Here is a 27,934-nt window from a genome sequence, read left to right as displayed (position 1 = left end):
TATGTTTATATAATGTTGCTGATGATATCTCTCATCTAATATTTATATCTTCAATGTTCAGATTCGTGTGGTCGTACTTTAAAGTTATTGCCAGGGATCGTTAGTGATGGATTGATGTTTTTTTTCTATCAAGCTATATTTCAACATAAAGTTTGTGGTTGGAAATCTACTTGGTCGCAATGGTTCGCCGAAGGTGCGAGAACTTGTTATGGGGTGTTGGGTTTATAGCTGGAGTTTGTATCGGGGCATTGATTGTGACGCAATTCACGGACAACAATAACAATAATGACGTCACAATCAGAATAAGAAGGGAAGCGGCTTCTTCGTTCGTGAACGCGACAACAAATACTTCGTCGAAAAACCAAGGGATTTACCCACACGATTACATTGACTTAGCAACGAGGAAAAAAGGTTAAAACACCTGTTTTATGTTCTATTGTTAAATACAGTAGTGTGGGGTAAGATCGATGCTGTTGTCACATAATATGCCATTTTTTTCTAATTGAGCTTTGAACAATTACCAACGTTTTTTAGAGATGCGAAGATACGGTTTTATAATTCGATAAATATTCTAAACTCAATGGCAAATTGGGACGATAAGAGAAAATAAAAAATACGGCCCATCTTACCCCACCCTACTATTATATTCAAAACAGATCATTAAAATAAACTTATTGGAAAAACATTATTATATTGTCATAAAAAAATGAAATAATATGTGGTATAGATGTTATAACTGTAATCAATTCCGTGAGTCTGACATTGATCTGGTGCTTATATGACTAGCGATGCCAAATATATATCTCCTATATCATACTATTTGTTAGACTTGGTTTTTGTCTGTTATGTTTTCGTATTACCAGATTCTTACTGTTGAATGTTATGTGTTATATTTTGCGAGTAATTGTGACAGGGATCTAAAATAAAGCATATTATAAATGTATGCTGTGTTAAAGCGAATTTAAGTATAAGGTTTTTTTTTGTTATTTGCCACGTTAGGGACCTTGACCATTATTAGCTTAAAAAATACAAAGTAATTGGAATATACGATACGAATAAATGTATCGGTACAGTGGGGTAAGATGGACACCCTATAACATGAAAAAAAATCCATTTCCATTTAGTTATATAATATGTTTCTATTGTACCCCACTGTTGCAATATATTTATCCAGATCTCATTTCAACCACTGACATTTTACCGTGTTTCTCGTTATCTCGTACCAGCAGCCTATATATAATTTATCTCATCTGTCATTCCAGGGGCGGTCTTACTCCACGTATTTGGTATGCTGTACATGTTTGTGGCGCTCGCTATAGTTTGTGATGAGTTTTTCGTTCCGGCTCTTGAGGTTTGTATGTTTTTTTATGACATTAAAACTATGCTGTATTGGTTTATGGTACTGTGGGGTAAGGTGGGACAGGTTGGCATATAATATCCCATATTTCCCGATCTTGTTTTAAAATTAACATCGCTCTTTTAGAGTTGTAAGAATGCGGGTTTACAATTCCGTGAATACTCTATATTTACTAGCACAAGGGGCGATAAAGGAGAATGAAAACATGAACCATCTTACCCCAACCACGGCCTGCTAAAGATACTATACTCGATTATGGTGACGTGGTACTTCGAAGTTTTGAGTTTGTGTCAAATGTTGACAAAATAATGAGTTAGTGGTTATCGGGTTTATTCTAAGCCTAAGGGATATTTGGCAGTATGGGTTAAAGGTTAGGAATTGTCAGCCATAAATTTGCGTGATTGTTTGGCTCGTTACGGCGTGTTATTTGTATTGCAAACCGCAAAATAAGAAAAGAAAGTGGTAATTTTACTGCTTTGGAAAACAAAATTCAATTTTTCATTTTTTGTATAAGAATATACAATTTTGGCATTACGAAAAAAAATCAATGAAATTTACATTAATATTTTATTTTACTTTCGTCACGTGACCAGGTCATCACGCGACGATTGAAGATATCTGATGACGTAGCCGGTGCCACGTTCATGGCCGCTGGAGGGAGCGCCCCTGAGTTATTTACGTCAATAATCGGGGTGTTTTTAGCTAAAAGTAACGTTGGAATAGGTAAGTGGGATTTCTTATATACCTCGTGCATTTTAAGCTGTATTATGGCGTTTATAGTTGTCTTTAGGGGCAATGCGCCAACTCTAACCTAATCCCCTGCCGGAAAAAATGTGTATGTTTGGGTTACATTTTTACGTTGTGTGTTAAAGCCCCTCCTTTACAGTAAGTTATACAACTTGTCTTAACATGTACCTTATACTATAACATATATAGTAGGGGGGAAGCCGGGACACCTTTTAATTCTATGTTCTCGTCCAATTTAAAAGTAAACAAAGAACATTCAAAGAATTTTAAAACCGTATCCTCAGCACGTCTTTCATAGACCGTTGTTAATTGTTCAAAACACGATCAGGATATTTGGATATTATATAATGAAGGTGTCCCGTCTCCCCCCTCCCTACCATACCTTACATTAATTGTTCCACAGGTACCATCGTTGGGTCAGCTGTCTTCAACATCTTATTCGTGATCGGGATGTGCAGTTTATTTAGTCATCAGATCTTACAATTAACGTGGTGGCCTCTGTTCAGGGACTGTTCATTCTACATTCTGAGTCTCGTGGTTCTCATTGTCTCGTTCACCAACTCCTATATTGAGGTAAAGATGGCTTAATATAGTAGGGTGGGGGGAGATAAAACACATTTTAATTTTATTTTCTCTTTCTATTCGGTAGTTAAAAAAAAACATTCAAAGAATTATAAAATCGTATCCTCACGACTCCCATAGACTGTTGTTGATTGTTTAAAACACGATTAGGATATTTGGATATTAAGTGCTAAATTTGTCCCGTCTTACCCCACAGTATACTGCATATACATGCAAGTATAACAGCCGGGTAACCTTAGCTTTATGAATACATAACTCAATTATTTTATCACTATTGAGTTGCATTAGCATCGATCCAATACATATTTGATGCAACCTCGCATAACCCGTAACGGATGTGCTTTGAATAAACTCGCTCGGGTGTCTCGAGAAAATTTACGAACAAATAATTGAAAAGTTGGGGCAGAAACTGTGCATATAGTTTTGGTACATATTTTTATGTAGGATTTCACAACCGCGGTGTGACGTAAACTTTTTACTAGAATAAACCATGCCTTTTGTAGTTTTGGCATGTTTTGTGTGAAATGTGACTCTTTAAAAACCAATGGCCCAGGTCCTGGGGATATGTCGCGCCACAGTTTGTGAACCATATTCCGTATAAGCACTTTCACGTTAATTTAAACTTAGTAGTTTAAAAGCAATATTTCTTGACCAAAAGACAACAGCGTTCATTAACTTATATCCACAACTTCAAACCTCAGCAACTCTCCGACTCCAACCTTCAGACATAAACCCCAAGGTTTTGTTTTGCCGCTTTAATAAAAACTAAATTGATGATTTTCAATTTTTGAATTTGAAACCGAGATACGAACAAAATTTGTCATATTTTTTGCCGAAGTTATATATTTAGGTTTTCTTGGCAGAGACTGACGATGCCATTTAGGCGAAATGTAGATTTATACTTCAATATACAATATTTTGAACTTCACTTTTGTCTGTTACATTTTCATAGCACCAATTCCTTACTGGTTACATTAGACCTTCATTAAAGTTTACAAAAAAACGGGCACGTCAAAACTTCCCGATCTCGTATAATTTAATCTGATGACGATTCAACGGTTCGTCATCCATTATTTAACGGGAAGCTTCATAAAATGGAAATCGAGCGCCAGGAGGGATCGATAAGATAGCCATGCAACTCTGCTTCGCTTTAAACCGTTTCAATGCAATTAAGTGTCACGGTCTCGATTCACCTGCCCCATTTGACCGATGGCGCTCGCTTGCTTTAAATTGACAAGTGATTTAAACGATTAAAGACCGCTTGACAGACGGCTATATAAATAAAGCATGAATATTGATGGCGTTTATTTATATGTGGGTCGCTATGAAATATTAAAGCACGCCCTCCTTTAACGAAAGGTGGGCGCCCGGTGTTTGAAATTTTAAGATATTAATAAAACATAAACTGTCACCGTTGGGAGCAAACGACCGAAATCACTTAAGTTGTAATTGAAGTTCACGCATCAATCAACGCTGTGTACGTAGGGTTTCACATACAGACTGTAATATAGTGGGGGTAGGCGACCAACCGATAAAAACTAGGACGTCAACGTTGTTCAAATTCAACTTCAAACGAGTTCAATTTATATAGTGCTTAGTTTTCATTCACTTTTAACGTCCAATTTCAGGTATTAGCACAAATATTAAAAATGAATAATGAAATGAATGAATGAATAGAACCACGGCCTATGTAGGGCCTTTGTAGGGAAACATTGCGTATACTTGGTTACAACTCGGCCCTTTGTACAGAAAAACAATCCAAATGCATTAAAATATTCGGTGTATACGTACGATGGAAAACATATCATATTACACAAATATATGACCCAACGTTGTAAGCCTATATCAGTGACGTGATATTTCGTGACGTCACAAAGTATAGTTTTTGAAATATACGTCAAGGATCAAGTGTGCGTCATACAGCGGGTGGGTCGTTAGCGGCTTAATTTTGGATCAATTTCAATCAAGGGAGGATCGATTTTATACCAAAGATAATCCTCCGGGGGAGGGTGGGGTTATATAACAATATTATGTGACACCTTAATGCGCGAAAGTGGAAATCTACAACGGAAATTAATACGCCTCGTTGTGCATGCGTTAATGGTTGGGAAAGTCTAAATTAGCAGCCATATACGGAATACTAATAAAGGAATTAATCTCGTAAGCGAATGTGCAAAGGTGCAGAACATCCCACGTAGAATAGAAAGCCACCAACAAAGAAAACTATCACCCTCAAAGTAACACACGTGGTAACTTGTAAGCGAGCACGAGGTGTATGGAACAGAACACTCGTGTTATAACGACTGTCGTTGCCCCGCCATGCGAGGATAAATAAGTTACATACGTGGTAACTCGTAAGCGGGCATGAGGTGTATGGAACAGAACACCCGTGTTATAACGACTGCCGTTGCCCCGCCATGCACGGATAAATATTAACAAATAGAGTCTACGGTATAACGGAATTGGTGTTCTTTTTCACAACTTTTTATTTCTAGCGGTTTTGATAGGACTGTTGTTTTGTTGTTACTTCCTTTTTTTCGTTGTTTTAATATTTTTATTTTCGCTATCGTATTCGTGGAGCTATTTATATGCGTTATGACTAATTAATACGCTGTGGGCAACTGAGCGGTTTAAAAAAGACTAAAGCGAATTTCACGCATCTTATTTTGGCGCAATCGATTTGATCTTCACTATCGTATTTAAAGTGATAAATACAAATTCCGTTCTGACAGAGTTCCTTAAGAACAAAGGCGTGTTATTTTAACAGGAGTAATTTCTACTTTGTTTTAGGAAAAAATGTATAAAGCAAAAAAGCTGCTTTACGACTTCCCATAGCAGGGCAAAACGCTAAAAAACCAACAAGTTCGTTTAAATTTGAATTTACGTTAAAACCTGGCGAACATGATAGCACACATCGCATATACGATGTTAGTCAAATAACTTAGTATATTGCGCAATACATAAACCACAATTAAGCGCACGTGATGGTTTTATTTTAAGCATGGCGTCCTGATGATTGCTAATGCTTTTCTAGTTCCCGCCCACACGGTCAACATGGGACGTATGTAAGGATACGGTTGGAGATGAAATATAACCGGCGGTGAACTTGAACTATAAATCGTGACGTTTGTGAATTAAACGTATTTGCACAACGATCGTATTTACGTATAGAGATAGTCACGTAAGCATATAGAATATAATACGGCTGTCGTTTGTCGCTATAGTCTGTCTTTTCTTTTTACCCATTTTTAAAATTCGCTACCAAAATTGATGTAACAAATTAAAATTGTGATAGTAGGTGGGGTAAGATGGTTTATGTTTTTAGTTTATTTTTTTGTTTTATTTAAAAGTGAACGCAAAATATTTCCAAAATTATTTAACCGTATCCTTACCAACCAAAAAGAGCTTTGTTAATTGTGAAAAACGCAATAAGAAAATATTAGATTATGTGCTGACGATATCCCACATTACCCCACAGTACTTTACCACAGATATCATGTGCTAACGGTGTCCTATATTACCCCCACAGTACTACACGTGCGCGTGGATGAATGCTAGCGATTCGTTTAGGTTGAATAGCATAACTAACTTACCACCCGCAGTAAAAAGGATAATTTTCAACTACATTCGTACATAATACTTTAATATAAAAGGTCGATTGAATATTTAAGATTTGGAGTAATGCCTAAAAGCGTTCAAGGTTTGCAGATGGAACCGCAGCTTCGCAAAGGGAATTGCGCAATTTGCATTAACGTTGATGCGAACGTTTGAAGCGGGCATGAACGACGTTAAGTGATGACGCCACTTCGTCTGACCTTAACTTTGTAACCTTTGCTATGTAACATATGAACTAAATGTAATAGGTCGCAAGGCTAAGGACCGCTAATACCCTTTTTGCATGGTCACTTTTATGCGCGTAAGTACTCGCATATTTACTCACAAAAACAAAGTTAACACGCATAACGTCATAAGCGTGTCATCTGCTGTAGGAGGTTGGTTGTTACTCGCATTATGCGAGTAAAGAATGCGGATCGTTATTCGCATTAACTTTTTACCATGCAAAAAGGGTATAATAGTTTTAATCTTATGGATCAGGCTTTAGCACAATTTATAGTTTATACAACGTTGGTAAAGCGTTATATATTTTTGTTATTTTCTAAAAGTTTCAGTTAGAATTCATCTGGTCATATGTAAAATGGAAATTAATTCCCTCAAGTGGCTTTAAAATATATATTTAATGCATTGTGTCTCAAATGCTTAGGGGTCGGACAATGATCTTTCTGGTTTGATGCAGACATAATTCAGTTTAATTTAAGTCACAAAGATTTATGGGTCACTGGAAGGTTAATTCTATGAAAAATTAATGCGTTACAATTGAATACAAAATGCTAAAACACAAATTATTAGTAAATGTTCACTATATTGTTAAAACTGTTCTTCTGGTACAAAATAAAACATAAGAAATATGTAAACAATGTTTTATCTGACATACATTTGGCTACCACTAGGAATTATTTTTAAGATACAACAACATCAGTTTCAAAATTATGTTCCGCAATGTGGCAAAGTGGTTAGCGCGCCTGTCTGTGACTCAGAGGTAATGGGTTCAAGGTTTGTCACTGTTACCAATGTGGGAGCTCTCAGGCAAAACACTTAACGACAATTGCTCTAACCCAGTGGTCACTAATGGGTTGTCTAAATTTTCAGCAATATATAGCAAAAATCAAATCAAAAAATAATTACCCACAAAGTAACATACATGGTAACTCGTAAGCTGGTACGAGGTGTTAAACTCGTAAGATAACGACTGTCGTTTTCCGGCCACGCGAGGATAAAATAAGTTACGTTCATACATTCCGCCTGATAGCATTACTAGTGGTTGGATATTTAATATTCAAACTAATTATGAGCAATTTTAACAATTCTAGAATTAATTTCCCAAACAATCAATTATTTTACATTAGGATTAATATGAAATGAACTTAGTTTGCGACGTCATTATTTTCAATCAAAAGTTATTACAAAGAAATTAAAATGTCGGCTTCAGTTTAAATATAATTATTATAGAAAACCAACGGACTAATCTAACCTTTAAATTAAAATAAAAAGAAGATAAATAACAAAACCCAAAGCTATAGAAACTATATGAACTAAACATACGAAAAGCCAGACAAACTAACTTTTGAAAGTTGAAATTAACCACATAAAAAAAACAAGTTTCATTAATTCACTTATGTTTCCCCACAGATCCAAGAAAGCATCGGCCTAATGATCATTTATGGTTTGTACGTTACATTTATGAAGTTTAACAAACCAATAGAAACCTGGGTGAAGAAAAAGATAGGAGCTTCAACACATAAGAATGAAGCAAGCAAAGTGGGACCTGAGGTTTGTGGGGTTTGTGTCCTAGTTATATTATTTATCCACACTGTCGCACAAATGTTTAAACGTTAGCTTCTAGGTTTTGAAGCTGGTTGCTACTACTATTGTGAGCGCATTTATTTTTGGGCAAGACACTGAACAGTAATTGCTCCAACCCAGCGGTCACTAATGGGTTGTTTAAGTTGCTAGCCATATAGAAAAACAATCACTGACAAAGTTACATATGTGATAACTTGTAAGCTGGCACGAGGTGTTTGAAACAAAACATCCATGTTATAACAACTGTCATTGTCATGTTATACGAAGGCCATCCAAGCTTAAATGGCTGGGGTTTCAAATATAATTACATACATACATACATAATTACTGTTAATTCTCCATTAATTCTCCATGTTATTCTCAATTAATTCTCCATTATTTTTACACAGAACTCCAAGAGTGTCCTGGCTGTTATGAACTCTATCTCCCAACCAGAGGAGCAAAAAGATAAAGTTACTTTTAGCTACGGCATCGTCCAACTTATGATGCATACGTTAGACCCAGTTACAGATGGTAAGCAATTACAATTCAATATTAAAACTTGGAAATTCCGATGATTTTGCTACCAGATATTTTATAATTCTTAAAAATTATTTTTTTTAAATGTGACACCTTTTTATTCTATTTTCCGTCCCATTTGGTAGTAAACAAAAAACATTTAAAGAATTATAAAACTGTATGCCCATGGCTCCATTAGACCGTTGTTAATTGTTTAAAACACGGTCAGGATATTTGGATATTATGTGCTAAAGATGTCCCATCTTACCTCAGTCTACTATATATCTTATTGATCCAACATTTTTCTGCCATCACTATAAAAATATTAGCGCAATAAATTTTCTTTTTTTACCAGAAAAGCAATTTCAAATATTACTACACCCCAAGCCAAACATAGCAGACAATAAGCATTGTTTGGAGACGAGAGGTTTTAATTACAAACAGTTAAATAATTCTAAAAGTCTGTTTGACATTTTGCCCACAGTTCAATTTAAGCAAGCATGCAACGTTATGTGTTCCAAGTTTCCCATCAACGTAGGGCCCATGTAGAAACATATGAACTTGTATCTAGCATTACTGATGTACTTACACAAAAGGACAAAATATAATCTATGTATATATATAAATATATAGTAGGGTGGGGGAAAATGGGACACCTTAAGCACTTAATATCCAGATATCCTCATCGTGTTTTAAACAATTAACAACGGCCTATGAGACTCATGGGAACATAGTTTCATATTTCTTTAAATGTTCTTTGTTTACTACTAAATAGGACGAGAAAATAGAGTTAAAAAGTGTCCCATCTTCCCCCATCCTACTGTATAGTTAAAAAATTTCAGGAAAAAACTGTGAAATAAAAAATGGAATATATTTATAAGAGAAAAATAAATAAATATGATAAAATAAAGATTTTTAATACATTGGTTTTTAAATGAATGAATGAAACTTCATTATATTTATCCTCGCATGGCGGGGGCAACGACAGTCGTTATACCACGGGTGTTCTGTTTCATACACCTCGTGCCCGCTCAGGAGTTACCACGTATGTAACTTATTTATCCTCGCATGGCAGGGGCAACGACAGTCGTTATACCACGGGTGTTCTGTTTCATACACCTCGTGCCCGCTTATGAGTTACCACGTATGTAACTTATTTATCCTCGCATGGCGGGCCACCGACAGTCGTTATAACATGGGCCATACATGCCTTCAAACCATTTATACCATGGTCTTAAACTTCAACCTCTCATATAGTGAAGTGGCGCCCACTTAAAAAGTCTTAAGGTGTAAAAAATTAATGAAGAATTGAATTAGCCCCTTTATGTTGGCAACCCTATACGGCTGTAAAGTGTGTGGCACATATAACATCACATGCTCACTTGCGCTTGTCTGATGGCATTATTGTCAAATACTTTCCAGTTTACGGATATGTCGTTGTTAGAATACAACTAACGGAAAATCAATAATCCCAATTTAATCGATAAAATCAGGAATTCCCAACACAGACGTAAGATTAAATATGTTTGCTATAGGCAGTGTTTGCTTGGAAGTTAACATATTTTTAAAACATCAAATACTGTTTCTAAAAACATCAAATAACTGGTAAAATTATAAAACTTGGTGGGCGTTCATTAGTGGAAAACATTAAATACTGTTTGTTGTCTTCAGCCAACATAAATCATAACTTTGGCGAGCATTTATTACTGGAACTACAGCAAAAGTGGGAACATTTTAATGCCATTTCTTTTCATTTCTTCCTATTTATTTTATTTTTTGACTTTCTTTTGCTGTTAATTTTCATCACGCTACAGTAAATAAATTTGTCATTAGTTATTGTAATCACACAGATAAAAAAAATCGGTTCCGTTACTTTTGCTCCCAGGCATAATGTAGATATTATTTATTTTCGTGGTATAAAAATAAAACCAATAATTTTATTTCAACTTGATTAAAGCCATTAGTAACTCAGGGCAATGCAACTGTACGCATGTTTTAACGCAACAAAGTACTTTAGTATTGATAGCACCAACATTTCAGATCACATATGCTGCAGTGAACATTTCATTTGATTTTAAACCAAGCAAACCCTTATGCTATGTGTAGGGTCAAAAAAGCATTAGTCTAACATATCATCTGCCATTCAGCAAGAACCTTGCCCAGCCAAACCCTTACGTAATGTTTAAGACTGAACCACTATTTTATATTAGGGGTCAAATCTAATTGAATAAATCTATGAATGTTCAGAACCAAGCAAAGAACGATCATCTCGACTTTACGCGATGGCGCGAATGAAACTTATCAGTCCAAGGATGGCTCGCACATTGAATAAAAGAGGAAGCACTGATCGTGATGTCATAAACAGGTAACAATAGGGATTCATATCAAATAATTATAAGAATAATGGGTATGGTTGATTAATGTTGAATAAAAACTTTTATTGTGATTTATGAAGTCTATGAAACATACATATACATATAGATGTAAAGTATTTTTTAACAAAAACAATACAGCATTGTATATAACACTATACTTAGTTTATACATTGTCCATTTTACTTTATCACATAATTGAAATTAAATTCTTAATTTAAATTTATAAAACGTCATAAACAAGTAGCAATATTTTCACAGCAAACAATTATAATAATACAAAAAATTGTAGGGAAATGGGCCAACTCTAACCTTAAGGATCTCATATATAACAAAACTTTTTTTCTTGTTTCTTATGATAAAGTAAAGTTAAAATCATATGCAACAAAACCGTTGTTATGGACTAAAAATAGAACAACATATATTGTTTTAGGTGTCACAACAAATATAAACTAAAACTAAGTGTATTTAATATTATTATAATACTTTGTTCCATTAATAACAACTTAACCAAATAGACTTATTTAACTTAGTATTGGTAAAAATACTCTAGTTTTATTGGTATAGTAGGGTGGGGAAAGATGGGACATCTTTTCAATCTATTTTCTCCTCCAATTTGGTAGTAAACAAACGTTTAACGATTTTTTATAAAACTTTATCCTCACGACTCTCATAGACCGTTGTTAATTGTTTAAAACACGATCAGGATAATTGGGTATTATGTGCTAAAGTGGTCACATCTCCCCCACCCTACTATAAAAACAGAACCACTGTCAAAATTAGGAGAGGTAACTTGAATAAACCAACCCAGGTACAACCAGAAAGCAAACGCCAACAGCAGCGACAAAGTTGAAGCGAAATCCACAGCGGTTATTTACGAAAACCAGGGTAAACATGGAGTATTTGTATTTAAACTATTTCACTTCGAATGATAATGATTGAGCTATATAGAAAATAAGAGAGACTGTAAATGAACGGTGTCACTTAATTGTTTTTGTGTGGCAGGCAACAATTCAAGTTATAAAAACAGTTATTTCATACATTTCATTCCTGTTTATTATTCACCAATATACGACTATTTTCCTAAAAATCTCTCAGTTATAATTCCATTATAACATGTTAAATTCGGACACAATGAATTAAACACATAGTTAAGATTTGCTGTTGCTAGACTTCATAAAAGCTTATTATTCAAAACACACTGGTTTTACAACTTATTATTCCAAACACAGTGGTTCGTGTGGTCCCGAAACCGAACGAAACATCCCCGGAAGGCGTAGCAACGAACAATGAAGTCCCACTTACAACAATAGGGGAGGAAGATGAGGTGAGAATGAATGGGGGAAGTTACATAACCTTGTTACTTGTGAACTTGTTAACCTTTGTCTGACGGGGCGACAACAGTCCTTATACCACAGGTGTTCTGTTTCATACACCTCGTGCTTGCTTACAAGTTACCACGTATGAAACTTATTTATCCTTGCATGGCGGAGCAACAACAGTCGTTATAACAGGGGTGCTCTGTTTCATACACCTTGTGCCCACTTACAAGTTACCATGTATGTAACTTATTTATCCTCGCATGGCGGAGCAACGACAGTCATTATAACACGGGTGTTCTGTTTCATACACCTCGTGCCCGCTTACGAGTTACCAGTATGTAACTTATTGATCCTCGCGTGGTGGGGCAATAACAGTCGTTAAAACAGTCGTTTGTTTTATACACCTTGTGTCCTGTTATGAGCTACCATAACTTATGATCGGGGATGTAAGTTGCTCACTCATGCACCGTGTTATAATGGCAATACGCCATTCACCTTATGTGACACCAAGTGTATTAATTATTAAATGAATGAATGTAACTTTTTTATTCTCGAGCGGCGGGGTAATGACAGTCGTTATAACACACGTCATGTGATTCATACGCCTTGTGTCCGCTTACGAGTTACCACGTATGTAACTTCGTGGGTGACTGTTTTCTGCATGGATGATAACTTAGACAACCTATTAGTGACAACTGGGTTGAAGCAATTAGCAGTAAGAGAATTAGCAGAGGATGCACACATACAATGACACACACACACACACACGCACGCACATACACACACAATAATAATTAAAAGGACTTCCCTGTATACATATATCCTTACATGTGTAGTTACTACTGCCAGTTTGAATTTATAAATAAATAATAAACAGCAGGCCCAATCTTATTCCCTGAATGGTTGTTACGAAACAGTGACATAAAACAAAACATGCCAGATTAAATATTAATAAACCAATCCAGTAATTAGGTAAATTGATTATTTACAAACATATTACTTTGTTAAAGTTTTGAATAGAATATTTTCGAAGTTGGTTAGTTAACTTTTAAGTTTATTATTCAAGTTTTCTGTTGTTTCTAGATACAGAAATGTCACAGAAAACATATAGGCTTGCATAACAATTTACAAGCAAAGTTACAGCTAAAATAAAATTACCAGAAGATATTTATAGATTAAAATACGCATGGCATTAACATTATATGTTTCAGTTTTACAACATATAACTATTTAAAATATTTAAAATGATCTTTCAATGGCTGATCTGGTATAAAAAAACATTGCATTTGTGACGTTTTGTCTGCCATCCTACGCAAAACTCTGTGATGGAAGTCTTGCCGGATGTAAAAACATCAAAATTAATGTAAAAAACACGTTTTACACCAGATGAGCCGTTAAAAGAATGTTTACATTATGCCTGGTAGCAGAAGTAACATAACTTTGAACTACTTTCTATTTCTATTCCAGACACAAAACAACCATCCAAGCAATGGAGCGGCAGACAATAGTCGTAAGTGATGTCATAATACTTATAATGTAACAAACAATTCATTATATGATTCAGAATTCCCTGAAATTCATTTAACTTGATTCTCTATATATGGGTAAATGTACAGAGCATGCGGTGATTGTTTAAATGCCAAAGTTTTAAAAACCCCGATAAATATTTTATGGATGTCCATTCTGTTCTGTTTTAAATAAAAAAGATCTTAAAGCAACAAACTAAAAAGTTAAAAGTTTGGCACAACTTGCTTGTCAGGTTAGGGGAATTTAAAGTTAAAATCATCAAAGCTGTGCAAAGAGTCTATATATTTTATATGAGTAAAAGTGTGGCATAATTTATAACATTTAGTTTATGTTGTTTAAATTTAGATTAAGTTTTAATATGAAGGATTAGTTAAAGTAAATTTAAAACTAATAATTGAAGTTTAAAAATAAATCAAATATTTTTACTATTGAATTTACATAATATGAAGATGTATTACAACACAAGCTAAGAAGCTGAAACACAAGCTGTTACATTTTGTTGTTGTTTTAATCCTTCTTAAACTTTGCTGTAATTAAAATAATGGAGGTTACCTTAAATATTTTATGAATGTCCATTTCCTTTGACTTTAAATGGGTAAAACTGTGGCGTAATTCAGGATATTTATCTACATCAAATCTACATAAATCTGACGTAAGACATCAATATACAATTAATATGTTTTGTTTTTTTACCGACTAACGTCTGGTCCGATTTCATTTTTTGTTGTATTAATTAATATGATCAGTTCTTTTGATCGAAGAAATGAACAAAATTTGTAATTATGTTTTATTTTGTTTAAAACCTGGATACCAAATTTAACTATGAGAATAACTATTGTTACAGGTTCTGATGTCATAGATGAAAACGGCTTTAAAGTTGTAAGTCACTTCCGTTACTCTCGTTGTTTTTGGGGACGCTTTAAATTATTTATTTATTAAAATCGTTTAATTAGATTGCGGAGAGGAAGCACTCTGGGATTCCCCCAAACGAGGAAGTGGAAATGAGCGATATGCTTGACTTGAGTTGGCCGGAGACGAACGCTAAGCGGTGTATCTACCTCGCAATAGCTCCCATCATGTATGCGCTGTGGATAACTCTGCCTGATGTTCGAAACCCAGTAAGTGGAAGATTAATTATTAATATGTTGTAAACCATGGTGAACTATCTATGGAGTTATCGCACCAGGCTATTGTTGATAAAATTATTTCAAACCAACTTTTTAGTGCTTGTCAAACTTGTAAAAACTTTTCAAGTTCTAATTTAACTGGTTCTGTTTGTTACACATCAAATTTAAAAAAAAAGTTTTTACGACATAACGCAATAAACACATGCAAAAGTTATTGTTAACTAATACACCCCCTGTGTTTATGAAAGTTTGGCGCCTATTTCATTTTTACCCCAATATCACATTATACATGGTTGAGTTCCTACAGCAAAGTGTGTCATGAGTGTGAACCTTGGTTTAACCATTACCAGTAATTTAACTGAATGAATGTAACTTGCTTTATCCTCGCATGGCCGTAAAACGAAGTTATGTGTGGCTGATAAATTGACAACCCATTAGTGACCACTGGGTTGGAGCATTTGTCGTTAAGTGTCTTGCCCAAGGACACATACACCCACAATGGTGGCAGCGACCAGCCTTGAACTCATTACCTCTGGGTTTGAGGCAGACGCGTTAACCAACCGTGCCCAGGCGTAACTGAAAGTGTTCAGCTAACTTTACCATAGATAACAATATGGAAAGGAAAAGAAACAAAACTTGTTTTACAGAATGGCATTTAGCTATCAATACTTCCCATGCTTTTACATAGTACAATGCTTTTTTTAACACAGCCTCCCCATCCCCTGCATTACTACAATATGGACATTCTCACTTACTTAACTTCATCTGTTCCCCAAAAAAGTTTCACAGGATTACCTCCCTTGCATTTATAAATGCTTGGCTCACGACCCCCCTTCCCCATGCAATACAACAATATAAACATTAAAACTTACCTTGTTCCGCAGAAACGCGAGAAATGGTTTATGTTCAGTTTCTTCGGGAGCATTTTATGGATCGCTGGTTTCTCGTATCTTATGGTGTGGTGGGCTCACCAGGTGGGGCTAGAGAGTTAATATGTGACATATTTATACAGCATAATTTGTCAAATCAAAATATGTTTATTATTGACATCACAAAAGAATCAATGACATCACAACACAGGTTGGGGAAACCATTGGTTTCTCGGAAGCAGTGATGGGATTAACTTTCCTAGCAGCTGGTACCTCAGTACCTGATCTTATTACAAGTGTTATCGTTGCAAGGAAAGGATTGGGGGACATGGCGGTGTCAAGCTCGGTGGGAAGCAACATATTTGATGTCACTATTGGGTGAGTATTATAAGTGTAGTATATCATAATGGATGCAACTTATTTAACCTTGCACGACAGTCGTTTTATGACACTGGTGTTCTGTTCCATACACCTCGTGTCCGCTTACAAGTTACCACGTATGTAACTTATTTATCCTCACACTACTGGGCAAAATAAAGTTCTTATAACATAGTGTTTTATTTCTTACACCTGAGTGATATTTAATATAAATAAGGTATAATTATATTTATAATGTGAATGAATGTCACTTATATATCCTTGCATGGTAGAAATCTATGTACACTAGTTTTTCCAACAGCTAAATTGTTAATACAATGAAATATACATTAGATGTGCAAAACATAACATGGTGTAAATTGAAAGTTGCCCCACCATGCAAAGATAAAGGGACACCCATATCTAAATACACAACAACCAATAAGATCTGATTAACCTTAACATTCCAGCCTTCCCTTCCCATGGTTTGTATCCTCACTTGCTCTTCATGGTGGGAGTCCCATCGCTGTCGAATCCAAAGGTTTATTTTGTTCGATTCTCCTCCTATTTGCGATGTTGCTGTTCGTTGTGATCAGCATCGCGGTGTGCAAATGGAAGATGAGCAAACGACTTGGGATCACAATGCTCCTTCTTTACGTTGTCTTCCTTGTTCTCAGTCTGCTACTTGAATTTACTGTTATCCAGTGCCCGGTGACCACTGGATGATGTCATCGGTGATGTCATTTGGTGATGTCATTGATAATGTTATTGATGATGTCCTTTGGTAATACCATTGGTGATTTCATTGATGATGTTATTGATGATGTCATTTGGTGATGTCATTGATGATGTCATTTGATGATGTCATTGAAGTGCGAGAAGTGTTGAAACATTAGTGCTCGTTATTTAAACTCGCGCCACAAGATCTTTAAGGTCGTGGAAAATTGTTTCACTTTAAAATCGAAATATTATTTACGACTAAATTGCGCAACAAAGTAACTTAATTCGTTAAAGCTTTTCAAAATGTCATAAAATATTTTGCGCTAATTTTTACACTTTGAAAAAACAACAACTTTTAGGAAAAGTTTATGCCGGACAGCAACAACAGTGTATTTTAGAACATTAATCACAGACATTTGCAATAAAGAGGTTGTTACACCTCATGTGGTATTATCATGGAAGTTACCCTTGTATGGTACAGTAATTTCCCAGCTTTGTTAACCTGTCTTCACCTACACACTACTTTGACTGTGAACTCCCAACACAAACTATTTCATTCTATTATACTGTGCTTAACATTTATTGTGGTTAACGTTAACTAAAAGAAACAAATGGTAAGTTTCAACCAAAGTCTCTTTTATAAAAGTTAGGCAACCTTAGAAAGTGGTCCTATAATTTAAAAGCACTCGGTCCCGTAATCTGAAAGTGATTTTATTGAAGAACATGCAAAATAAGTTTGCAGGCACGAATTATAAATCTATAATTACAATCATGCTACAGTAGGTCTGTTATAAAGGTTAGTATTGTGTGTTGAGAGTTGGTATTATGACATCACTTAGCACATATCATCACCACCATAAGACTGGGCAGCTTGCCACACGGAGAAAGCTTTACGCCACAACATGTGATCATGTTTCCAGATGCTTAAGTTGGTTCCACCAGAATCTGTAGCAAAATATTGTATGAATTTGAGGTTGTTTTGCGATGTTAATACATGGAGAGGGAAAATGGGTCAATCCAAGCCTAAATCCTTGAACCCATAAGATGCCTCGCTACGACCCTCACCAACTAAGAATAGAAATGGAACGGAGAGAAATCAGAATCACAAAAAGTGCCCGCAACGTATGGTGGTTTAAATGCAATGAACCCACTTGCAAGTTGGCCAGTGGAATTGTTTTTTTTGTGGTAATACAATTAAATTTTGTGGTAATACAATTAAATTTTGTGCTAATACAATTAATGTAGGACTGCAAACGTGGGCAACCCATTAGTGACCACTGGGTTAAAGCAATTGCCTTTAAGTATTTTGGCCAAGGACACATACGCCTACAATGGTAGCAGCACGAAGCATCAAACCCTCAAGTTACAAGGCTACACGACACCACATATATTATGAATACAAGCATTATCCAACATATCTCACACAATAGTAAATAAACAATCATCCAAACTTTACCATCCGCCATGTTTGTTCCCACTTACATTTGCCATCTTTACAGAAAGGAATTTCACAACCGAACATATCTTTAACTTTGGAGTATTGGTCCTTGTTCTTACATTCCACGGTGAGTTCGCGACATTCCGGCATTTCCGACATATCAATCTCCATCATTGTGTTGCTGGCACTACAACAAAAAAATAAATATATGCAAAAAAACATTAAACACAAGTTAGGGGCTTTTATGTTTTTAATTTGTAAATAGAATATATATAGGAATCTACCTTATTTATCCTCGCATGGCGAGCCAACGACAGTCGTTATAAAAAATGTAGTTACCTTTTAATTTCAAGTACTTGCTAAAAAATAATAAAATAGGATTTCTATGTTTACCTCCATCTGAGGAACTCTGGTGCCCACTTGTGGACCAATGTAATCCTCCATGAAATGTAGTCGCACAACCAAGCTTCTTTCATTTCTTTGCCGCAAGCATTTGGTGAGAGAGCTGGACACGATGCCATTGAAACTTCGCCTGTGGGTTATAAAGATGATAAGGAATACAAGTTGTTTTTAAATCTGTGTAAAGAAATGAGCATAAGTATGTATCTAACTTATTCCTGCATGGCGTGGCAACGACAGTCTTTATAATATGAGCGGGCGATGGAATGTATCTTACTTTATCCTCGCGTGGACGGAAAACGACAGTCGTTACAACACGGGTGTTCATACACCTCGTGCCAGCTTATGAAATGGCTGATAATTTAGACAACCCATTAGTGACCACTGGGTTAAAGCAATTTCTGTTAAGTGTTTTTCCCAAGTGACAAGCCTTGAACGCATTACCTCTGGGTTAGAGATAGGCGTGCTAACCATTTTGTCACGGCGCCGGACGGGGTGTTCTGTTTAATACACTGAACGCTCCCTTCTAAGTTACAACGTATGTAACTTTGTAGATGAACATTACCACTTCACTACACATATAAACATCACGCCCACAAACCTTGGCACCCGGGAACTTTGTCGTTTGAAATCAAATCCACGATAATGTTACTCATCTTGATCAAATACTCGGCAAACTCTGGTTCTCGTGGCAACAGTTGTCGAATTGCGTTAAAGTTACAGCGCGTCTTTACTGCTGTGATAACTTTGCTAAAGAATTCCTCGGTGGATCTGGAATTACGGTAAATAAGGATTCTGCTGTTTTTGCTATCAGGCATAATGTAAGTCTGTTTACACTATATTGGTGTGGTTTTTGTTAGGACTCGGGACTTAGGCCAGATCCGGCCCATCTTCCCAACACTCAAACTAGTGCAAGTGAGGCTAATGTAAAGCTATTACTTAAAATTGCTTTACTGATAAAAATGTTTATTCTATCCCATAAGCATTTTGTTCAACATTTTGAAAGACAGACACATGCAAACACAAAGTAGAATAATAAATACTTTTTTAACTAAGAATTTTTTTTTATATTTTTTTAGCTAAATTAATTTTTAGTAAATGGGATCACTCAGTCCTACATACTTGCAGATGTCAGCGTGTGTATCAGCTGTCATATGTTCCTTCATGAGCAACACAACCCAGTGATGCATATCGTCCAGCACCATGTTATCACATACAGGTTCACCAATACCAAATGGTGGTTGTACACCTCCCATGATGTCATTGAGAAAATTTCCACTGCAGACTTTCTCGGCTTCAGCGTGGGCGGTCATGCGCATCATCTCTACTGCCATCTGGAGGATAAATATTTGATAAAAATTAAAAACCAGAAATTTTAAAGTAGAGTGAAATTTTCTTAGTTTGGGGAAAACTTGATGACAATTAAAAAGAAGAAATCCTTAAGCAGAGCGGGACTTCTTTAGTGTGATGAAATTAATTAAAACAAGAGTCCATAAACAGGAGTAGAACTTTTTTGTGTGTGAAATTCATTAATAGTGCTTTAAAAGTGAGTTGCCAACACAGACATCTCTGATGGCTCATCGGGAGCAATAACCGAAGGTTGCCTTATTCAGTCACGAATGGGTGCAATAACGTTTAAAACAGAATTCTTAAATGAGGGTAAGGTTTTTCTGGGTTACAGCTCAATAAATATACACCATGCCAATTACTAAGTTATACATTATAATATATATAACTGAATATCCCATACGACCAACTTACTTTGATTCCTTCCCTGGCACCGGGTATGTAAGCGAACAAACTCTCACAGAAACCTCCTTGACACTTCGACATCACCTCGGCCAAGCAGTTGACGGTTGAAGCGTATCTTGATCTATAAAAATACTTACAATTGCATGGACTATTTCAACAAAGGTTAATGACTCTCATATATAAGTACAACATGACTGTCCTTATTTTTAAACCTTTTGATTTAAAACTAAAACCGTTTTCACGATATGAGAAGTAACTTTCTAATCACTAAAGATGGTTTTAAATTTTTTCAAGATTTGAACACATCAGCAAGCCATGTAACCTCTGGGTTGGAAACCGGCGTGCTAAATCCTGTCCCAACGTTAAACTATAAGCTTATACTTTTTGTATAATGCTTTAAGTGAAAATTACAAGCAATTATTCTCACTCAAAATAATTATATAGATTATATAAACAAACCAAAAATCAAAGATGAGAAAAAAAAACTTAAAAATGGAATATTTGAGCAGTTAATTAGGAATCTGGTTTCTCAGCTTATACATACTTGCACACAGTTGTAGATTTGTAAGGAGCTTCAATCATAAAGAGAGCAATGCAACGTGTAGCTTTCTCATAAGTTGTACGAAGTGTGCAGTTGGAGAATAATGCAAGATCTTTATTGAAGGTAATATTAAATGTGAGGTAAATATAAAGACCTATAATAACTAAAGGGTGTAACTTTTCACTGTTTTAATGATTGACTGTATTATGCAATAAATAACATTAAGATATCATATTAACGCATTTAAATGCAAACAGCATGTATAAAATGGTATCACAATGTTTGGATACAAAGCACTATTTTAAAAACATTGTGTATAAACCTAGATATACTGGCACTTATATATATATATGGTGTACTTACCAGTATCAACAATTGCAGGGCAGGTTTCCGCTGGAAAATAAAGATAAAGTTACAAGGTCGTTTTGTAATGCGTGTTACAGTTTCATATAAAAATATATAAAGTATAAGAGACATGAGGTGCATGAATACATCATAAGGTCTGGCATATAAGAAGACACCCATGTTATAACTCGACAGTGAGCATGAGGTGTATGAATACACCATGTGTGTCTGGTGTATAAGAAGACACCCATGTTGTAACTCGACAGTGAGCATGAGGTGTATGAATACACCATGTGTGTCTGGTGTATAAGAAAACACCCATGTTATAACTCGACAGTGAGCATGAGGTGTATGAATACATCATGTGTGTTTGGTGTGTAAGAAAACACCCGTGTTGTAACTCGACAGTGAGCATGAGGTGTATGAATACATCATGTACAGTGTATAGCATTGTAGTATAAACTACTCAACCTGCTCCATAAGAACACACATATTACATCATATATAATTTCTTTTTTCAACTAAATACAATATGTTTATAATTCTTAGGAATATTTAATGACTGTCATTTAGTTGTTACATACTCTCCTTTCGGATAAACTGTTCTTTAATTTTCTCGACGGTGATTAAAGAGATAAATAAAGTTAATATTTCTAAAGCAATAATATTATTAGTAATAATATATCGTACTTACCATGGAAGATGGGAACGTTGCAAAGATCGTCTATCTCACAACATTTTGATTTATCACACGATCGAACATCGAGATTGGATGCGTTCCTTATACCGGCCACGAACTCAGGCATGGAACAATCAAGTTTGCAAACTTCCTTCTTCTGGCAACCAAGCAACGCTCCGTTCTTAACCTCTCCCATCTCTGTGATAGGTACAGTAAAGACAAGTTTAAAATCAAATTTCAAAAGATATTCACCCACAAAGTGAGGGACACAGTATATCATTTAAAAAACAGATATTTAGTTACAGAGATTATATAAAATTTATTCGATTTTTTTTACCCTTTTTTAGAATTCACATTTGCATTGCTTGACCCTATGGAAGCTAATCCGAAATCTCAATATATTTTGCCCAAACAACTTGGAATGCAAACATACATTCACATCAATCTATAAAGAGTTTAGTTATAAACAGCTACACTAATATTTACCATTAGCAATAGTCCCATAGTAGATGCTGCATACTTCACCAAATTCGCATCGCTTTGGGTTAAGGTAACCATCAGTTGAGTTTGCAATCCCCTCGTAACACATTGGGCCTGAAACAATATAAAGGTTATCGGTACAATATTATATTCAGCTGTATACATGTAGCTTTAGTAAAGTCTCAGTGACCATTACGGTAACATGTTTTTGGCAATTTGTTCTCCTTTAATTATAACGCTAAGGTTCCCTCATTCAGGGATGAGGAAGAGCATGGAGAACCGTTTTGGGCAGTGGTTCCTAACCTTTCCCTTACTCAACCCCTTCCGAAACACCAACCAATTCTCGTACCCCCTTCTAGAATTGCTTATATAAAGTAGACCCAACTAACATTAATGATTCAGCATCCTCGCTCCCCTGGTTAAGAACACCCAATCATTTAAGGATCTATTCAAACATTTCTGACAATTTGAACGGTCCATTTAGTGAGCACCTCGTAGGCTACACTGAAAATGTGACTGAACTGACAGAAAATAGGAGGGGGGCAGACAACATGACATATAATATGTTATAAACCTCTAACCTTGGAATGGGACGTTACAACCATCCTTGGTGCAACATTTGAATCCATCACATGATGTAACATTCAACTTTGATTCGTTCCTGATTGCAATAAGAGCTTCAGGTGTTGAGCAATCCCATTCTCCACATGCTCGTCTGTCAGTACAACCAGACAATGCACCGGCTTCGTTCACTCCATCTGTGTGGTTGATGCATTGACATTAAGATTTATGTAGCACAGATTTTTAAACAGATTGAGATTATATACTTTGGCAGCAAAGTTTAAATATCTTTTACCCTGCTGTTAGGTGTCTATACAAACAAGCAGAGCCAAAGTATATTGTATTCACCACATTAATCAATGAGGTTGCCTATGTTTGACAACTATGAGTGTAACTGTATTTTAACAATGTCACCCCAGATTTTACCCTGCTGTTAGGTGTCTATACAAACAAGCAGAGCCAAAGTATATTGCATTCACCACATTAATCAATGAGGTTTCCTATGTTTGACAACTATGAGTGTAACTGTATTTTAACAATGTCACCCCAGATTTTACCCTGCTGTTAGGTGTCTATACAAACAAGCAGAGCCAAAGTATATTGCATTCACCACATTAATCAATGAGGTTCCCTATGTTTGACAACTATGAGTGTAACTGTATTTTAACAATGTCACCCCAGACTTTACCCTGCTGTTAGGTATCTATACAAACAAGCAGAACCAAAGTATATTGCATTCACCACATTAATCAATGAGGTTCCCTATGTTTGACAACTATAAGTGTAAACTTACTTATATCAAGCGTTCCATACATTGTGCTGCAAACTTCATTGTAACGACATTCCACTACCTTAGATGGGGCTGGTTCCCCTTTCTTTGTGATGCCAACAATACATTTGGGACCTGAGGTAAAAGTGTGCAAACAATTTATAAAGGGGGTTTATTCACTACTTTCACGCTCTGATATAGTCTCGCTGTAGTACGTTCCTTAAGATCATAAAACAAACAATTTCCAGAAGATACAGTTTACATGTATAATATACGTGGCAACAACAACATACATAATACATGAATAAATAAATTTAACTTATTCACCCTCATGTGACAGGGCAACAACAGTCATTATAAAATAGAAGTTCTATTTAGACGCCGCTAGCATTAGTGACTTCAGGGTTATTGCTGTTAGGTGTCTTTCCGAGGGACACGATCGCCCCGTAACAACAAGCCTTGAACTCATAATAGCAACAAGCCTTGAACAGCAACAAGCCTTGGTGACAGCAACAAGCCTTGAACCCATAACCTATTAGTTAAAGCAGGACAATTGCACCACAACGACAACACCACACATACCTTCGCAACCAGGAACTTGGTCGTTAGAGATCAACTCAACAATGATATTTGATAACTTGATGAGGTAATCAGCCAACATGGGTTGCTGGGGCAGGAAGTCACGGACCTTCTCTACGTTGCAACGAGTCTTCAATCCATTGATCAACAAGGAGAAGTATTGTTCAGTTGAGCTGCGGGGGGTGGCGTTTAATTAGTTGTAAGAAAAGATAAATCAGCTGCAGTTTGATGTTTAGGCCCTTGCTTATTTAGTGCACGTTTCTTCAACCCAGTGGTCACTAATGTCTTGTAGCACATTAGGTGTTGTGGTAATGGGCCAACTATAGCCTTTATTTTAGAAATCACCCATGCAGAATAAAATAAAAAGCATTTCGAATTTTGCAAATTTTTATTAATTTCAGTTCATTAGATACAGTAATTGTACCAAGAAATTAAACTGTTATAAAGAAATAGGTTTGTTATTTGGCGGCAACACCCTACAGTGATCATTCTTGAAAGTGAAACCACTAGTTCGATATTCACCTGCAAATATCTTCATGTGTCTTTGCTTCCTTATGTTTTTGTTCCAAAACCTTCATCCATTGTTTGACATCAGTCATCAATGAAGCTTCACACACACCATTCATGCCAGTCATATCCATCATACCGGACATCATGTCGGACATGGATTCACCACTGCATACTTTGGTAGCGATGTCACCACTACTGGCAAGCAGACCACTCGCCATCATCTGTGGGATTGTGATTTCAAATAATGAGTCTAACTTATTTATCGTTGCATGGCGGGGCAACGACGGTCGTTATAACACGGGTGTTTTGTTTCATACACCTCGTGCTCGCTTACAAGTTACCACGTATGTAACTTATTTATCCTCGCATGGCGGGGCAACGACGGTCGTTATAACACGGGTGTTTTGTTTCATACACCTCGTGCTCGCTTACAAGTTACCACATATGTAACTTATTCATCTTTGCATGGCGGGGCAACAAGAGTTGTTATAACACGGGTGTTGTCTTTCATACACCATGTATGTAACTATGCAGGTTATTATTTTTAACTTTAGAAGCAGGCGCGGTAACCACTCTGCCGGTCCCAGTGAAGAAGCAATAAACTGGTTTTGTCCTCCCAATTATTTTGGGTTTTTCAGCCACTGGTGAAAAGCATATTAGGTGTTTGGTAGTTCAGTAAGGTGTTGGTTTCAAGGTAATGACCAGCCCAAAATGGTAACAGTATCAAGCCTGTACCATTTGGTTAGTGGTTACAGATATATACTGTAGCAAAGCAGGGTAATGAATTTACAGCAACATTCAGCAAACTATATTTGAACCACAAACCTCAATCATGCTGTTTGCTCCTGGGATGAAAGCAAAGAAACTATTACAGAATCCTTGTTGGCAGGTTGTCATTACTTCAGCCATACAGTGAGCTGCGGCTACGAACTTTGTTCTGTGGTGAAGAAGTAATGTTTGTAAGACTACATATTATAGGTATATATGTTATAATTGGGAAACTCTGGCCAAAATACAAATACCAAGTTGTAGGACCTTACCGGAACAGAATATTTAATGGGGTAAAGGGGTATTGAACTAACTCTGTCCCAATTTTTAAAAACTCCTAGCGTGGTAAGACATAGGACGTTACTTATATAGAATAGAAAACACATAGAATGTGCACTGTTAACCCAAATTTGTTTAAAGTATTAGTTGTACTTACTGGCACATGCCTTGGCTCGTAAATGGAGCATGCTTGAGGAACATTGACATGCATTTGGAAGCCTTCTCATATGCAGTACGTACTGTGCATTGAGGGTACAGTGGGAGATCTAAAAATTTGAAAGTGAAAACGGTAAATTTATCGTTATACTGTTATAACTAGTGGGAATAACATCGTTGTTCTGCTCATACACCTTGTTCCAATTTACAAGTTATTAGCTAAGTAACTTATTGATGAAAAACACGAGTGTGTGTGGTCACTTTAACACCTAATGTTGACTGTTATATAATTAGTTATAATAACTCGGTTTATTTCATGCAGTAAATACAAATCTAAAACTACATTCACTTACCGTTGTCAGCGATAACTGGGCATGAAGGTCCTGTGGAAAGATAGGAATATTTGGTAAGGTTTTAACAAATGGTTGGTAACAAGTATTGTAACTAAGTTGGGGAGAGCATTAGCCTAAATTGTAGGTCGCTTGGCATATAATGATGTAGGACCTCAACCATATCAGATAAAATGCATTTAGTTTAAGAATGTAATTCTGAAAAGGTTTTGACTAAAAGTTAAAACCACATTTTTCTTTTTAACAAAGAACCATTACTTATTGGCCTGGAATGCTGTAGGACCTCACCCCTATAGAATACAATGCATTGCTTACCATTAAGCACTGGAACATTGCAGAGTTCCCCATTATTACAACATCTCAGTTCACTGCATGATGAAACAACGATACCGGTTCCATTAAGTTCATTCCGAAGACCATCAGTGAATGCTGGGTCTGAGCAGTTCAAACCACATACATTGGTATCAGTGCATCCCATCAAAGCACCTTTTTTCTCAGCTCCCTCTGTGTGTGTTTGGTGAATTATGTTTCTTTATTGAATATTACAATATGTATATATAAAAAATAGTGGCCAAAAGTTTCAGGGAGGCACAAAACTAAAGGTTTGTTTAAAGTTTAACAACTATGGGTAATGGTCCAACTCTGGCATAAATCCCGGGTCCCATGGCATGCCTCGCTGTAGGATCTCACCCACAAAGATAGCATGATGTTAAGAAATTGTTTCTAAAATGGCTCAATTGTTTAACAACAACTTACGGAAGGTTCCAGAAACATAATAAGTCGAACAGGATTCCCCAAATTTGCAACGTTTTGATTGAACTTGGCCGGCAGTTTCATCGGCAAGTCCCTCGTAACATAATGGACCTGGGAATAAACACAAAGTTACCTTTACATTCAATTATAAGAAAAGCTCAAGTAGATTTAGGTTATATGTATATACGTGCATATACACTTACTAAAATAATATTTAATTGTTATTTATCATCATACTATGGAGGAAAAAGACTTCTACAAAACTTTGTGCATTTTAGTTTATATCACAAAGTGAACATTGTAGGGTTTGGTAAAAAACAAAAACAACTTGTAGTGCTTGGAACAAAGTCTAAGCAAAAGGTGGCATCACGATCTTTGTGTGTTGATAATTACAGAATGTTGACATGACTCTCCAGGGCTGAGGGTTGCACGACTATGTTAGCTTTACAATTCTATTTATGGAGATGAATCAGATGATGTATATTTATGAAGATGATGTATGTGTGGGCTTGAATAATTGGTATTGTTCAAAAAGAAGCAACAAGCAGGTATACCAAACATGAGAACCTATAAGCTTGGTGGCAGCATGGGACAGTATGAAAGAATGAATGAATGTAACTTGCTTTATCTTCACAGGGCCGGAAAACGACAGTTATTATAACACATGTGTTCTGTT

The 27,934-nt window shown here is 35.9% G+C and overlaps 2 protein-coding genes across 4 annotated transcripts in view; one reads left to right on the top strand and one right to left on the bottom strand.

Moving 5' to 3' along the window:
- The first annotated feature begins 42 nt into the window (after nt 1-42).
- Nucleotides 43-17,529, top strand: LOC149727545 (sodium/potassium/calcium exchanger 1-like). The gene is made up of 15 exons (XM_089888728.1): nt 43-411; nt 1,263-1,351; nt 1,951-2,080; nt 2,508-2,677; nt 7,934-8,074; nt 8,497-8,620; nt 10,853-10,970; nt 11,789-11,865; nt 12,210-12,304; nt 13,767-13,809; nt 14,671-14,705; nt 14,780-14,944; nt 15,838-15,927; nt 16,034-16,200; nt 16,650-17,529. The coding sequence occupies exons 1-15, from the start codon at nt 180-182 to the stop codon at nt 16,903-16,905; spliced, it is 1,932 nt and encodes a 643-aa protein (XP_089744854.1). The 5' UTR covers nt 43-179; the 3' UTR covers nt 16,906-17,529.
- Nucleotides 17,530-17,594: 65 nt separating this feature from the next.
- LOC149727544 (uncharacterized) overlaps nt 17,595-27,934 on the bottom strand; it is a 17,601-nt gene continuing 7,261 nt past the window's right edge. For all 3 annotated transcript variants that reach the window (XM_089888722.1, XM_089888723.1, XM_089888725.1), the window contains 19 exons: nt 27,262-27,369; nt 26,821-27,009; nt 26,509-26,538; nt 26,157-26,265; nt 25,778-25,889; nt 24,965-25,173; nt 24,446-24,615; nt 23,888-23,998; nt 23,115-23,291; nt 22,540-22,647; nt 22,069-22,251; nt 21,393-21,422; nt 21,033-21,141; nt 20,498-20,609; nt 19,859-20,070; nt 19,338-19,507; nt 18,731-18,869; nt 18,382-18,524; nt 17,595-17,844 (listed from right to left, as the gene is read on the bottom strand). In XM_089888722.1, coding sequence (XP_089744848.1) covers nt 17,735-17,844; nt 18,382-18,524; nt 18,731-18,869; nt 19,338-19,507; nt 19,859-20,070; nt 20,498-20,609; nt 21,033-21,141; nt 21,393-21,422; nt 22,069-22,251; nt 22,540-22,647; nt 23,115-23,291; nt 23,888-23,998; nt 24,446-24,615; nt 24,965-25,173; nt 25,778-25,889; nt 26,157-26,265; nt 26,509-26,538; nt 26,821-27,009; nt 27,262-27,369 — 2,531 coding nt within the window. In that variant the 3' untranslated portion in view covers nt 17,595-17,734. The remainder of the gene's footprint in view (nt 17,845-18,381; nt 18,525-18,730; nt 18,870-19,337; nt 19,508-19,858; nt 20,071-20,497; nt 20,610-21,032; nt 21,142-21,392; nt 21,423-22,068; nt 22,252-22,539; nt 22,648-23,114; nt 23,292-23,887; nt 23,999-24,445; nt 24,616-24,964; nt 25,174-25,777; nt 25,890-26,156; nt 26,266-26,508; nt 26,539-26,820; nt 27,010-27,261; nt 27,370-27,934) is intronic.

The sequence above is a fragment of the Ciona robusta genome, chromosome 11 (genome assembly GCF_009617815.1).
Source record: "Ciona robusta chromosome 11, ASM961781v2".
Taxonomy (NCBI): Eukaryota; Metazoa; Chordata; class Ascidiacea; order Phlebobranchia; family Cionidae; genus Ciona; species Ciona robusta.
This window is presented reverse-complemented; position numbering and strand designations above follow the sequence as displayed.